At 45.2% G+C, this 16,826-nt stretch overlaps 1 protein-coding gene and 1 non-coding gene across 2 annotated transcripts in view; both read left to right on the forward strand.

The window, feature by feature from the left end:
• The window catches only part of LOC126195692 (uncharacterized), a 432,385-nt gene that overhangs the window by 395,881 nt on the left and 19,678 nt on the right, over positions 1-16,826 (forward strand). The window contains exon 5 of the mRNA XM_049934320.1: positions 9,390-9,573. Within this exon, the coding sequence (XP_049790277.1) occupies positions 9,390-9,573 (184 nt within the window). The remainder of the gene's footprint in view (positions 1-9,389; positions 9,574-16,826) is intronic.
• Positions 1,754-1,828, forward strand: Trnat-ugu (transfer RNA threonine (anticodon UGU)). Its single transcript has one exon. It is a non-coding gene; the product is annotated as a tRNA-Thr (tRNA).

Consider the following 16,826-nt stretch of genomic DNA (forward strand, 5'->3'; position numbering starts at 1 on the left):
AAGCGTGGATAGTCTCTCCTGTCTTGAGTGCAGCCCCTGAGGGTGGCATCCTATGAGGATAGTGATCTGGACCTTGGCGTTTACTGTGCAGACGAAAGCGTCAGTGTGTAACAATACAACAGAAAGCTGTAATAGAAGCCCATGGAGAAGCTTGGTGCAGAGTAACCATCACGAAAGGGCAGAGTGCTAGTGCCGCGCAGGCGAGTGCAGGAGTTCCACGTGTCCTCTATGAGCCGCCGACGTTCTGGAGAAGCGAGGTGGACTACATGCAACTTTCATGGATCACGGCTTTGCCGTACACTCTAATGGCCGCGGCTGATGGCACAGGTATAGGCCGCATGGTCGGAAAACGCTGAGTGCCACACTGCAGCAGCTCTTATCCCCCTGACTGTGCAGTACGAGATGTAAACCCGATCAATGCGGCTAGATAAATGGCTAGTATAGTGTGTCAATCCAGACCGATCGCCTTAAACGTTCTCTTATGAGTCAGAAGTTTGAGGTCAATGATAACTGCGGTAAATTCTGCGGACAGAGAGTAATGCAGTAACTAGCCCTTGGGCGCTTGGGTGCAGTTGAAATCTCCTTCCAGTAAAAAGGCATCCTACCATCCCATATGGAGGGATATCACTGTGAACAAGGTAAATCGTTCATAACGCCTATCCGATCCGGACGGAGCATAGATGTTTATGAGTCTAACTCCTTGGATAGTATGAGCTATACCTCTGGCGTGAGGGAGATACTCGACGTCTTCGGCAAGTATAGCTTCTTGGAGGAGAACCGCCACTCGCTACATTTAGCAGACGTATGTGAGATAATAAATCGTGTATCTGAGCGATCCTGTGAAATCTTCGACAGTCACCGACATTCACGTCCTGAAGAAGTGCAATGCCAACGTCTTCTGCATTGATCATGTCTTGGAATATGGCCAGTTGGCGTGCACGTATGTTGCTGATATTAACTGTTGTTAGGCGGTAAGTTTTACAGTACAGCGTTTGCGGTTGCCAGGGGTGGTCCCATACTCGTTAAAGCTGCCGATGCCGCTGCGGTCACTGTGATATATCCGAGGGGACACCAACGCCCTCGGAGCCCACGGCGTGTTCTGATTCCTCCTCGATGTCGTCCATCCAGGAGTCAGATATGACACTTGGTTGCCACATCTTATAAGTAGAAGGTTGACCGTCGGCGCCAGGCGCAGGAAGTGTAGCCGCTGCGAAATTGTGGCACTGTGTCATCCGGTGACGGGTCCTCCTCCTCTTCGTGCATTCGAAGAAGGCAATCGGCAGATGGCGTAGGGCGCTACTTCTGTCGTTTTCGCAGAGAGCGCTGCTTGCGCACAAGTTGTGCAGTGTCGGAATGCGTGCGGCAGCCATCCGACGCTGCCCTCTTAATGGAGGAAGGCAGAAGTCGGTACAACTCCTGATTCGGCATGCATCTTCGCAGGAAGGTCAGCATGTGGGTGCGAGTGGTCGCTTCCCTTGGGTAGTTCGGCTGGAGACAACGTAGAAAGATATGAAGATAGTATCTGTTCTTTCGGATATGTAGTTAAGGCTAACCGTCCATTGACCTTCTTCTTCTGTGCTGGATACACACGCATTGCCCGAACTCTTACGGGACTCAGTAACATTGCCTGCCGCGTATTACTAGTGTAATGGGCAGGAGCACTACGAATGTAGTGTCTAGAAATTAAGTTGGGAATGTGAGTCTCACGGGGAGCGTGCAAGGGATAAAGCTCTGCAGTCGCGCTATCCTCTGTGCCCTCGGTGGCTCAGATGGATAGAGCGTCTGCCATGTAAGCAGGAGATCCCGGGTTCGAGTCCCGGTCGGGGCACACATTTTCAACTGTTCCCGTTGATCTGTATCAACACCTGTGGAAAGCTTAGGGTCTTTATTTAATTATTATTTCAACGTAGAAGGAGGTGTGCGGCGCTGTCGTCGACCATCGATGACGGCAGGATGTGTCGATCCTGGGCAAGAATATCTGCCGCTTTCGTATCCGCTGCGTAGGTTAGGCGGCATGTAGTGGGCGTCGCAGGGGTTGCTACGTCGCCGACCGGTCTCTGAAGCAGCCTGCGTTGGACACTTGCCGATCGGACATCGCCTTTCCTGGCCGCAACCGGCACAGTACGCGGCTGTCAATGTCAAATGTGTGTGAAATCTTATGGGACTTAACTGCTAAGGTCATCAGTCCCTAAGCTTACACACTACTTATCCTAAATTATCCTAAGGACAAACACACACACCCATGCCCGAGGGAGGACTCGAACCTCCGCCGGGACCAGCCGCACAGCCCATGATTGCAGCGCCCCTGACCGCTCGGCTAATCCCGCGCGGCACGCTGCTGTCCATCGTACATGACGATGGCCCTGGAGCCCCCGATAACTAAGTAGGTCGGCGCGTACTTTGTCAGTTCAACCTTGATTTTCCGCACAACGTTTAAGACGTGATATGTCTCAGACGTTTGCACTTTTCAGCCAAGTGACGTATCACGTTACCATACGCTTTGAGTGCTGTCATCACAAAATCTGGTGGGACTTCGAAAAGGAGTTCGAAGACCGTCAGAGTGTGGAGGCAAAATCCAGCGTGGGCTATCGTGACGGCACTATGTGGCCGTCAGAGAATCTTAATTTGAGAACACTAGTGTGCCTGCGCTCATCTGTGCACATCCCTTCATTTATCAGTTTATTGATAAGAGGATCGCTATGATGACTTGTGGTGCAATTTGAAGATAGTCTCGAATAAAACGTTCTACATCTACATTTATACTCCGCAAGCAATCCAACGGCGTGTGGTGGAGGGCACTTTACGTGCCACTGTCATTACCTCCCTTTCCTGTTCCAGTCGCGTATGGTTCGCGGGAAGAACGACTGCCAGAAAGCTTCCGTGCGCGCTCGAATCTCTCTAATTTTACATTCGTGATCTCCTCGGGAGGTATAAGTAGGGGGAAGAAATATATTCGATACCTCATCCAGAGACGTACCCTCTAGAAACCTGGACAGCACGCTACACCGCGATGCAGAGCGCCTCTCTTGCAGAGTCTGCCACTTGAGTTTGCTAAACATCTCCGTAACGCTATCACGCTTACCAAATAACCCTGTGACGAAACGTGCCGCTCTTCCTTGGATCTTCTCTATCTCTTCCGTCAACCCGACCTGGTACAGATCCCACAAAATTGTTCAAGTGGCTCTGAGCACTATGGGGCTTAACATCTATTGTCATCAGTCCCCTAGAACTTAGAACTACTTAAACCTAACTAATCTAAGGACATCACACAACACCCAGTCATCACGAGGCAGAGAAAATCCCTGACCCCGCCGGGAATTGAACCCGGGAACCCGGGCGTGGGAAGCGAGAACGCTACCGTCTATGTATTCGCAATACATTACATTTGTCTGTGTTAAGGATCAATTGTCAATCCCTGCTCCAAGTGCCTATCTGCTGCAGATCTTCCTGCATTTCGCTGCAATTTTCTAATGCTGCAACTTCTCTGTATACTACAGCATCATCCGCGAAAAGCCGCATGGAACTTCCGACACTATCTACTAGGTCATTTATATATATTTTGAAACATTTGATGGTTGTATTGCAACATCTGAATTGTGACCTGGCGGTACGAGTGTGCCATGGCACTCACGAAAGACGGTCGCGATATGCTTGCTGCGGCGAGAAGGTAAACAGGAAACAGTCGCGCCCACTGCATGACAGGCGGGACGCAAACAAGGCGTCGTGCCTTACCACTGTCTAAAGCCAGTCGTCAACTTGGCTACGACTTCATCATGGTAGCAAGGCGTCGTCATGTGATATAAACTATCTAAAGACTGTATCAACAAACGCCGTTATTTGATATGTACAGGGTGTTTCAAAAATGACCGGTATATTTGAAACGGCAATAAAAACTAAACGAGCAGCGATAGAAATACACCGTTTGTTGCAATATGCTTGGGACAACAGTACATTTTCAGGCGGACAAACTTTCGAAATTACAGTAGTTACAATTTTCAACAACAGATGGCGCTGCAAGTGATGTGAAAGATATAGAAGACAACGCAGTCTGTGGGTGCGCCATTCTGTACGTCGTCTTTCTGCTGTAAGCGTGTGCTGTTCACAACGTGCGAGTGTGCTGTAGACAACATGGTTTATTCCTTAGAACAGAGGATTTTTTCTGGTGTTGGAATTCCACCGCCTAGAACACAGTGTTGTTGCAAGACGAAGTTTTCAACGGAGGTTTAATGTAACCAAAGGACCGAAAAGCGATACAATAAAGGATCTGTTTGAAAAATTTCAACGGACTGGGAACGTGACGGATGAACGTGCTGGAAAGGTAGGGCGACCGCGTACGGCAACCACAGAGGGCAACGCGCAGCTAATGCAGCAGGTGATCCAACAGCGGCCTCGGGTTTCCGTTCGCCGTGTTGCAGCTGCGGTCCAAATGACGCCAACGTCCACGTATCGTCTCATGCGCCAGAGTTTACACCTCTATCCATACAAAATTCAAACGCGGCAGCCCCTCAGCGCCGCTACCATTGCTGCACGAGAGACATTCGCTAACGATATAGTGCACAGGATTGATGACGGCGATATGCATGTGGGCAGCATTTGGTTTACTGACGAAGCTTATTTTTACCTGGACGGCTTCGTCAATAAACAGAAATGGCGCATATGGGGAACCAAAAAGCCCCATGTTGCAGTCCCATCGTCCCTGCATCCTCAAAAAGTACTGGTCTGGGCCGCCATGTCTTCCAAAGGAATCATTGGCCCATTTTTCAGATCCGAAACGATTACTGCATCACGCTATCTGGACATCCTTCCTGAATTTGTGGCGGTACAAACTGCCTTAGAAGACACTGCGAACACCTCGTGGTTTATGCAAGATGGTGCCCGGCCACATCGCACGGCCGACGTCTTTAATTTTCTAAATGAATATTTCGATGATCGTGTGATTGCTTTGGGCTATCCGAAACATACAGCAGGCGGCGTGGATTGGCCTCCCTATTCGCCAGACATGAACACCTGTAACTTCTTTCTGTGGGGACACTTGAAAGACCAGGTGTACCGCCAGAATCCGGAAACAATTGAACAGCTGAAGCAGTACATCTCATCTGCATGTGAAGCCATTCCGCCAGACACGTTGTCAAAGGTTTCGGGTAATTTCATTCAGAGACTACGCCATATTATTGCTACGCATGGTGGATATGTGGAAAATATCGTACTATAGAGTTTCCCAGACCGCAGCGCCATCTGTTGTTGAAAATTGTAACTACTGTAATTTCGAAAGTTTGTCTGCCTGAAAATGTACTGTTGTCCCAAGCATATTGCAACAAACGGTGTATTTCTATCGCTGCTCGTTTAGTTTTTATTGCCGTTTCAAATATACCGGTCATTTTTGAAACACCCTGTACCTATGACGAAGAGTAGCAAAACGACGTGCCTTTGATAGATCATTATTGTGCCGCAGCATTGAAACGGTATACTTTCATAACACACAATATAACACTAAAAATGTTAAATACAGGAAGCTTCTCTCTACCGATTTCGAGTTTCTCGCCATTTTATTGTAATAAGCACATTTGTGTCCACCTCCTTCCAAATTTTTTTTTCGCTATTTGTTTTCTATGAGACTCTGGGTCTTTCTTATTAATTTAACAGAAGAAGTACGTGCATTAGTAGATGTTATTTATTATCAATAATGTACTGGCCACAATAATTGTTGCAAAGACCAGCAACTGGAATGTTACCCCAATAGCCAGAAATCTGAACATAACTCCCAGTCTATGTCAGAAGGTAAACACAAACAACACAGTGCTAGTTTTTGCTGTTATATATATATATATATATATATATATATATATATATATATATATATATATATATATATCACTGAAAAATATAGTTACCCACAAGATATAAACGTGAGGCACTCCATAAAACTCTGAGATTATATATACACTCCTGGAAATTGAAATAAGAACACCGTGAATTCATTGTCCCAGGAAGGGGAAACTTTATTGACACATTCCTGGGGTCAGATACATCACATGATCACACTGACAGAACCACAGGCACATAGACACAGGCAACAGAGCATGCACAATGTCGGCACTAGTACAGTGTATATCCACCTTTCGCAGCAATGCAGGCTGCTATTCTCCCATGGAGACGGTCGTAGAGATGCTGGATGTAGTCCTGTGGAACGGCTTGCCATGCCATTTCCACCTGGCGCCTCAGCTGGACCAGCGCTCGTGCTGGACGTGCAGACCGCGTGAGACGACGCTTCATCCAGTCCCAAACATGCTCAATGGGGGACAGATCCGGAGATCTTGCTGGCCAGGGTAGTTGACTTACACCTTCTAGAGCACGTTGGGTGGCACGGGATACATGCGGACGTGCATTGTCCTGTTGGAACAGCAAGTTCCCTTGCCGGTCTAGGAATGGTAGAACGATGGGTTCGATGACGGTTTGGATGTACCGTGCACTATTCAGTGTCCCCTCGACGATCACCAGTGGTGTACGGCCAGTGTAGGAGATCGCTCCCCACACCATGATGCCGGGTGTTGGCCCTGTGTGCCTCGGTCGTATGCAGTCCTGATTGTGGCGCTCACCTGCACGGCGCCAAACACGCATACGACCATCATTGGCACCAAGGCAGAAGCGACTCTCATCGCTGAAGACGACACGTCTCCATTCGTCCCTCCATTCACGTCTGTCGCGACACCACTGGAGGCGGGCTGCACGATGTTGGGGCGTGAGCGTAAGACGGCCTAACGGTGTGCGGGACCGTAGCCCAGCTTCATGGAGACGGTTGCGAATGGTCCTCGCCGATACCCCAGGAGCAACAGTGTCCCTAATTTGCTGGGAAGTGGCGGTGCGGTCCCCTACGGCACTGCGTAGGATCCTACGGTCTTGGCGTGCATCCGTGCGTCGTTGCGGTACGGTCCCAGGTCGACGGGCACGTGCACCTTCTGCCGACCACTGGCGACAACATCGATGTACTGTGGAGACCTCACGCCCCACGTGTTGAGCAATTCGGCGGTACGTCCACCCGGCCTCCCGCATGCCCACTATACGCCCTCGCTCAAAGTCCGTCAACTGCACATACGGTTCACGTCCACGCTGTCGCGGCATGCTATCAGTGTTAAAGACTGCGATGGAGCTCCGTATGCCACGGCAAACTGGCTGACACTGACGGCGGCGGTGCACAAATGCTGCGCAGCTAGCGCCATTCGACGGCCAATACCGCGGTTCCTGGTGTGTCCGCTGTGCCGTGCGTGTGATCATTGCTTGTACAGCCCTCTCGCAGTGTCCGGAGCAAGTATGGTGGGTCTGATACACCGGTGTCAATGTGTTCTTTTTTTCATTTCCAGGAGTGTATATATATCTTGTGATATAAACGTGAGGCCTCACGTTTATATCTTGTGGGTAACTATATTTTTCAGTGATGATGAGCAGCTTTTCAAAAAATCTCCTCTTCCATTCAAATAAAATTATGAAACGGTTGTCCATTTTGAAATCTGTGTGATGAAGTGTGTCAATGTAACATCGAGAATATGGATATTATGCATGCGTAAACTGATATTAGTCACTATAGCCCTACTTTAACTATATTCAATTTAAAACCAAAAATGGGGCGAAGATTCAATTTAGCTAAGAAATAACTTCTACTAGTACGTACAATGAGGTTACTAAAATCATAGGATAGCAATATGCACGTATACAAATGGCTGTAGTGTAGTGTGCACAACATACGAAAGGGCAGCGCGTAGGCGGAGTTGTCATTTGTACCCGGGTGAGTCTTTTGAAAAGGATTCCGACGTGTTTATGGCCCCACCACGGGAACTAACAGACTGTGAACGTGGAATGGGAGCTAGACGCCTAGGACATTCCTTTTCGGAAATCGTTGCGAAATTCAACATTCCGAGATTCACTTCGTCAAGAGTGTGCCGAGAGTGCTATATTTTAAGCATTACCTCTCACCACGGATAACATAGTGCTTCAAAATGGCTCTGAGCACTATGGGACTTAACTTCTGAGGTCATCAGTCCCCTAGACTTAGAACTACTTAAACCTAACTAACCTAAGGACATCACACACATTCATGTCCGAGACAGGATTCGAACCTGCGACCGTAGCAGTCACGCGGTTTCAGACTGTAGCGCCTAGAACCTCTCGGCGGACGACGTAGTGGCCGGCGGCCTTCACTTCACGACCGAGAGCAGCGACGTCTGCATACTGTCAAGGCTAACAGACAACCATCACTGCGTGAAATAACTGCAGAAATCAATGTGGGACGTATGACGAATGTATCCTTTAGGAGAGTGCGGCGAAATTTGGCTTTAATGGGTTATGACTGCAGACGTTCAAGATGAGTGCCTTAGCTAAGAGCCGGCCGCTGTGGCCGAGCGGATCTAGGCGCTTCAGTCCGGAACCGTGCTGCTACTACGATCGCAGGTTCGAATCCTGCCTCGGGCATGGATGTGTGTGACGTCCTTAGGCTGGTTAGGTTTAAGTAGTTCTAAGTCTAGGGGACTGATGACCTCAGATGTTAAGTCCCGTAGTGCTTAGAGCCATTTGAACCATTTTTTGAACCTTAGCTAACAGCACAACAGCACCCGCAACGACTCTCCTGGCCTTGTGAGCATATCGGTTGGACCCTAGTCTACTGCTAAACCGTGACCTGGTCAGATGAGTCCACATTTCAGTTGATGAAAACTGATGGTATGGTCTGACTGTGGTGCAGACCCCAAGAAGCCAGAACCAAGTGCAAGAACCGTTTGGAACACATGTAAAATGGACGAGCGCAGTGAACGAAACGAACAACTGGATACTAAAAAACTAGGAACAGTCGGCAGTGGAACCGAGACAGGTCGTCATGCGAAGAACGACGAGTGCGGTCGAGGGAGACCGAGACTGAGACGAGCACGCGACCGAAGCTGGAACGATAACTGCCGAAGTGACCGCCGCGACCGAAGTGAACTAGTGAACTATGAACCGATCGTTCTTCGTTCCCGGGAACTATAAGTAGACCGCCGCGACCGAAGTGAACTATGAACCGATCGTTCCTCGTTCCCGGGACCTATAAGTAGACCGCCGCGACCGAAGTCAACTATGAACTGATCGTTCCTCGGAGTTCGTTCCTCGGTCCTTTCGTTCATCTTGGTGAACCGTTCCTTTGCACCCGTTGGTTCGCGAACTACCCATCTCTATTGAGATGCACCAAGTCGTTTCAGAGCCTGCGGCAACCACGAAGAACATCACGTCTGGCGTGCTTCGCGTTGAGGAACAGGTCCCTTGTGAGGACGGCTGTAAAGCTGCAGTCAAGCCGATAGCGCGGTCACGAGCTTGCGCCGCAGACTTTAGCTGTACCTTTAAGGGCGCCGTGGCTGGCTGTTGTGCAGGTGCTGGGCTACGGCGTGGTGCTGGTTGCGTTCGCGCTGCAGCTGCCGCTCAGCCTGGCGGTCGGCCGTCTGCAGGGGTCGTGGCGGCTGCTGGTCGCAGACCTCTACCACCTCGTCTCCTTCTTCGGCACCGTCAACGTGTGGCGGGGCGTCTGGAACGTCCTCGAGATCTTCCTCCTAGAAGGTGATTTGCTTCCTCTGCCAGTCTACAAATCTAGTATCCTCGAGCAGTGGATTCTAATCATGCGGTGATATCTCCGAGAGTTATACTGAAACGGTTTTAGATTCGAGTTCACTCACGAAACAAAATTATACAGTGCATCCCACAAGAAACTGCTTTGGCACAAACTCGAGATTCGAATAACAATGAACTAGCTAAAAGAGAATAACTAACTAACTAATCTCCTCCCGAACAGGCCATGAAGGCCCAACGGTATCAACCGGCCGCCAATAGGCGTCACTGGATGCGAATATGGAGGGGCATGTGGTCAGCACATAGCTCTCCTGGCCATTTGTCACTTTCCGAGCCCGGAGCGGCTACCTCTCAATCAAGTAGCTCCTCAGTTTGCCTCACAAGGGCTGAGTGCTCCCCGCTTGCCAACAACGCTTGGCAGACTAGATGGTCACCCATCCAAGTGCTAGCCCAGCCCGACTGCGCTTAACTTCGGGGATCTGACGGGAACTGGTGTTACCATTGCGGCAAGGCCGTTGGCAACTAAACGAGAATTTTGTTGTTGTGGTCTTCAGTCCTGAGACTGGTTTGATGCAGCTCTCCATGCTACTCTATCCTGTGCAAGCTTCTTCATCTCCCAGTACTTACTGCAACCTACATCCTTCTGAATCTGCTTAGTGTATTTATCTCTTGGTCTCCCTCTACGATTTTTACTCTCCACGCTGCCCTCCAATGCTAAATTTGTGATCCCTTGATGCCTCAGAACATGTCCTACCAACCGGTCCCTACTTCTTGTCAAGTTGTGCCAGAAACTCCTCTTCTCCCAATTCTGTTCAATACCTCCTCATAAGTTATGTGATCTACCCATCTAATCTTCAGCATTCTTCTGCAGCACCACATTTCAAAAGCTTCTATTCTCTTCTTGTCCAAACTATTTATCGTCCACGTCTCACTTCCATCCATGGCTACACTCCATACAAATACTTTCAGAAACGACTTCCTGACACTTAAATCTATACTCGATGTTAACAAATTTCCCTTCTTCAGAAACGCTTTCCTTCCCATTGCCAGTCTACATTTTATATCCTCTCTATTTCGACCATCATCAGTTATTTTGCTACACAAATAGCAAAACTCCTTTACTACTTTAAGTGTCTTATTTCCTAATCTATTTCCCTCAGCATCACCCGACTTAATTCGACTACATTCCATTATCCTCGTTTTGGTTTTGTTGATGTTCATCTTATATCCTCCCTTCAAGACACTATCCATCCCATTCAACTGCTCTTCCAAGTCCTTTGCTGTCTCTGACAGAATTACAATGTCATCGGCGAACCTTAAAGTTTTTATTTATTCTCCATGGATTTTAATACCTACTCCGAATTTTTCTTTTGTTCCCTTTACTGCTTGCTCAATATACAGATTGAATAACATCGGGGAGAGGCTACAACCCTGTCTCACTCCCTTCCCAACCACTGCTCCCCTTTCATGTCCCTCGACTCTTATAACTGCCATTTGGTTTCTGTACAAATTCTAAATAGCCTTTCGCTCCCTGTAAAGAATAGTAATATTAAAAAGCATGTAGTTACATGTTCATAAGAGATGGTGGAAGTGATGGCCATAGCCATCAACGCTTTGCTGTCTTTATGCGATGACATTATCAGCAACATGCTGTAATTCTGCATGTGTGCTGTTGTTAATTTCTCTAGTAATTTTCCGTTTAAGATTGTCTATTGTTCGAGGACTGTCAGTATAAACTTTGCTTTTTAGTGTGTCCCATAAATAAAACTCACACGGTGTTAAATCCGGGGACGTTGGAAGCCAGAGGCCACTACTGTTATTTCTGTCTTCAGTGAGCATGTTGGTAATTTGGGCCATAATTTGGTTGGATATGTGAGCAGTTGCTCCATCTTCTTGAAATACAGCTTCTGTTAATTGTGCATGGGAAGGCTCAATGATCTCCAGATATCTAGCTCTGTTTAAGTGCAATTGAAAAATATGGGGCCAACAATTCGCATGCTAGACAATGCGCACCGAAAAACTATCTTCTCTAAGTGGAGATGTTCTTCGTGCAGAACATGTGGGCTGTCCTGAGACAAGTATCCACAATTGCGCGAATTTACGTAACCTGACAAATGAAACCAGGCCTCATCTGATATGAACTAAAGCGAGCGGTCCACGTAACCGTTTGCAGCTGACGTTAAAAGTAAACGTTTGTTTACGTTCCTCGATAGAGCCTCCCTTTGTGTAACACTCCACAACATCAATTCGCTGTTCTAACGCAAACTGCCACATTTCTGTAACAACTCAACAATACAAGCATCTCACAGCAACTGACGCACGAACACACAGCTGCACTCAACTTTCAGATAAAATGCAGTGTAGCCAACTTTCGAGACAGTGTGCCACTTCACAAGCAGTTCGACTACAGCTCATTAATCGGTACTTGAGGTGTGCTGGTTTTGTGTGAGACACCCTGTGTTATAAAAAAATCTGTTATCACTATTTCGTTAGTTTGTAACACGTATTGGATCTATTATTTTATTCACACCTGTTACTTTATCAGCGACTTTAGTATTTTCTACTTTTTTTTTCAGAATAAAAATCAGTTTTGAGTTGCACAGATATTTTTATTTTGCTTTACCAGTTTCAACAAATTAATTTGTCACTTTCAGAAGCTTACAAAATTAGACCTTGGCCATACTGTTATCTAAAATATAAGAATTATTTTACATAAACGTACTTAGTTGTGGTTTAACGGATGTCAATATCCTTCGGAAGAGCATAACACCATGACACGTCCAAAACTGTACAATTTTTATATGATTATTGTAAGCACAGTTTTACAGATTCGTAATTTACACTAAATGAATCTCACCTATGAACATGTCAAGCGGTTGTGTTATGTATCAAAGTGAAATAAGAATATTATATACTGTATGTTCGGAAATTCCCATTACAAACCTGACCCATGTCCGGAAACGTCACCCAACGACGCTACAGCCGTCAGTGTTACAGGCGCCAGCACCCGTAAATATGTGTATACACAGTGTGATTCCGTGAGGATGTTACAGACTTTCTAGGATGATGGAGACGGATATATGTATAAATATGAGGTAAGGGTCTCTGGTTCTAAAATGAACGAGTCCAGAGTTACGAGAAGCGAAAATCCTTCTGATACATCTGACAGTGGAATACACGTACCGGTACTGTTGTTGCTAATTCTAGTATAGGCAAGTTTCAGAGGTGTTAGTATGGACCAAAACGAGAAACAATGTCTGGGAAACAAGGACTCTTAAATATATACCTTAAGAACTACGGGTTCTTATTCAGTAGATGAGATGACTCTCACAGTTGCGAAGATGTACAAGTGCTCATAGCTCCACAAGTGTGCACTTAGAGCCCTACATTCTTAGCAGCAACAGTAGCGGTACATGTAGTCCACTGTCAGAGATATCAGAACGATTTTCGCTTGTAACTTTCGACTCGGTCATTTCAGAACCACGGACCCTTACTTCAAATTGATTCATTTATCCGCCCTCATCATCCTAGACAGTTTGTAACATCATAACGGAACACCCTGTGGATACACACATTTACAGCTGCCGGCGCCTGTAACTTCGACGCTCTGTAACGTCGTGAATGACGTTTCCGGACATGGGTTCCTGTTCAAAATATTATGTTCTTGTTACCTTCTACAAATCTCAGTAGTATGTAAGGGAATTTCCGAACACCCCGTGCAATACATTTCAAAAACATTGTACGTAGTTCCACTTTCTAAAAGAAATGGCTAATTTGAACATTTTATAATGTTAAAGGTATGTAAGGGAATTTTTCTAGCACCCCGTGCATACATTTGAAAGTCATTGTACGTAGTTCTACTTTCCAAAAGGAATGGGCTAATTTGAACATTTTATAATGATGATGATGGGGTCCCATACTCCGAGGAGTGTAGGGGACGATGCGCGTGACCCACACCGCTGTACTAGGCAAGGTCCTAGTGGAGGTGGTTTGCCATTGCCTTCCTCCGACCGTAATTGGGATGAATGATGATGATGACACAACCACCCCGAGTCATCTCGAGGCAGGAAAAATTCCTGACCCCGCCGGGAATCGAACCCGGGACCCTGTGCGCGGGAAGCAAGAACGCTACCGCAAGACCACGAGCTGCGGACCCATTGCATAATGGATACTAGAAATTAAAATAGGGTCTACTTTTCAATGCAAGCAAATCATCATCAAATCTTTTAAGGGGCTCCGGAACGCCCTATACTTGCAATGTTAAAATAACGCTTATAAATTACATCTTTTCTCACAAAGTATTTGAGGTAGGAAGTTGAACTTTTTACAGATTATTTATTGGAATATGGGCTACAACTTAACACAGGGATTTTACAAAATTTTAGTTCAGTTATTAAAGATGATATTTTTTCAATTGTAATGAAAATTCACAACATTTTTTTGCAATTTTTTATTTATATATTCAAAAATATACAGTTTTTTGGAAAAAGGCTGTGTTAAATTATGCAGAAGGTACTGTGTAACATTTACTGAAAGTTTGAAACAAATATGTTTGGAAGATCCTTAGAAAACATGTAATTAGTATGAGAAAATAAAAGTTTTGGGAATCGAGCGACAAAGATTGGATTAACTTTTTAGTGCATTCCAGGTCCATAGGATGGATTATCTTCATCCTCTGCAAACTCCTCCTCCAGCTTCCTCTTGTTCCTCCTCCTGTTTACTCTTGCTTGTATTTCTAGACTCTTTACAGCCCTGTCTGCAGCCCGAAGGCGTTCCTTGTCTAAAGCAAGCATCGCTCGTACCATGTTAGAACCTATCTTCATTCCCATATTTCTAAATACCTTGCACCTTACAATGTTCCCATCATTGAAAGTCTCAACAGCATCATACACACCAAAGTGAAGTTTTTCTATTCCAACAAATACAGTCTTGGGGATTCTCGACCATATAACACTATTTACACTTTCATTGGGGTTTTGAGTTTTTCCGTGAATACACTTTTTCAACAGTTCAGGTGCTGCTAAGTCTCTGAAAACAAGGTTAGCCACAACACATACTTTATCTCACATCACTAAAATGTACCTGATGAACACGGACGTTAATAATAATACCATTTGACAGCAGTTTAACAGCGCCACAATGGGTCACGCCCATGTAGAACACATTTCAAAAAAAAATTTAAAAATAGTTGTAGTCTTCGGAATTGAATAAATTATATATCTATTAAAAGGTAATAGTCTGCAGATTCAGAAAATGCAAAAAAGTAAAAATTGAACTTTTCATGATTTTGAGCCTTTCCGGAGCCCCTTAAATGTAGGTAGGAATGTTGAAATATTTCAAATTCTTGTGAAGGGTTCATTTTGTAGTCCTTGTCAGCTATAGGTAAAATTTACATGCTGAGCAGGAATGGAGGAGGAAGAGGATTTTGAGACGTTCTGCAAAAGTTACCTCAGATGAATTCTCACCGTTTTTGTTGAACAAGCATTCACGAAAGCGAGTCTTAAATGTGCTCCCTGTCTGTATTTTATAAAATGTTTCGTAGTATTTTATATTCCCCAGATTCGAGAAATTCGTCAGTTAGAGATTTCTCATTAGATATGAAGAGCAGTTTGGTGATATTATTTTAAACAAATTGCCTGTACGATATGAAATGTCCTATAAATTGGGATGTAGAGCATTTCTTAACAGTAAGAGCAGTTAGAGGAATTTCTACTCTTGTTAGTTTTACTTTTATAAAGTTTTTGTACAACGCTTGGTATTCGTTTCTGACCGCTGTATACCTTAAGTTATTAAGTTCACTATCAATAGCAGAATAGGTTAAAGGCACCTCAATAATACAGTCGATCATAGCATGAAAGGACGCCAATTTTTTGCTTAAAGGGATGGCGAGGAGAAGCATGGAAGATGTAACTTGTTGTGGTCGGTTTCCTATAAATGTCACAGATAATTATCCGTCTACTAAATGCAGTTTCATGTCCAAAACGCTAAGTTCATTATTTTGATTTTCTGTTTCATGTATAAATTTAATTTCAGGGTGGAAGCCGTTCAGAGACTCACTAAGTGATTTGACGTCATTTACATCTAATTTTAAAACAGTGATGGTATCATCAACACATCGTCTGCAGAAAGAAATGGTATTAGGTAGAGCGGGGTGGGAATTAAAAAATACGCATTACAAAATTGTTAATGAAGAAATAAACTAGAAATCCAGCATGTCAGCTCCTCATACACTTCTTATACTTTACATAAATGTAGGGCTAAGGTCTAACGATTTATAATATCCCAAATTTTGTAGGCTTCTGAAAATGACAAATTAATTTTTTGTAACCGGTAAGGCAAAATAAAAATATAAAGACCGAATTTTATTCCGAAATATATTGGACCATTATTATGTAGCATTCATTTGGTTTTTTAGTCATCAGCCTTCTGACTTGTTCAATGTGACCCATCACGCACTCATGTCTTGTGCTAACCACTTCATCTCAGAGTAGCACATGTGCACTATGTTCCCAATTATTTGTTGGACTTATTCCTGTCTTTCTAGTCCCATAAAGTTTTTATCCTCTACAGTCCCCTCTAGTACTAGGGAGATTATTCCCTGACGTCTTAACACGTGTCCTTTCACCGGGCGCATTCCTCTACTCAATATTTTCACATATGCTACATTCCTTGCCGGTTCTACGGAGAAACTTCTCATTTATTATCAGTCTACACAATCTACACCATACGTCTATAGCACCACATCGCAAAAGCTTCCATCCTCTGTCCATGATTCACTACAATAAAATGCTGTGATCCAGACGTACGTTCTCAGAAATGTCTTCCTCACATTAAGGCCTGTGTTTTATGCCAGTAGACTTCTCTTGGCCAGAACTCCCTCTTTGACTGTGTTGATCTGCTTTTTATGTCCTCCTTTCCTTCGTCCGTCACACATTAATTTGCATCCAAGGTAGCAAAATTCCTTCACTTAGTCTCCTTAATGGTCGCCAGTTCTGATTTTTATTTCATCACTAATTTCATTTCTGCTGCTTGCCATCAATTACGTCTTTCTTCGTTTTACTCTTAGTCCATAATCTGTCCTCAGTAGAATGTTGAATTCGTTCAGTACGTCCTGTAACTTTTGCGTGTTTCCATTGAAGATCGTAATGCTATCAGCGACTCCTATTGTTGATATTCTTTCACTCTTAATTTTAATCCCACTCCTGAAACTACGTTTTATTTTCATCATTCGTTCTACGACGTAT

This window comes from Schistocerca nitens, chromosome 7 (genome assembly GCF_023898315.1).
Source record: "Schistocerca nitens isolate TAMUIC-IGC-003100 chromosome 7, iqSchNite1.1, whole genome shotgun sequence".
Classification (NCBI taxonomy): domain Eukaryota; kingdom Metazoa; phylum Arthropoda; class Insecta; order Orthoptera; family Acrididae; genus Schistocerca; species Schistocerca nitens.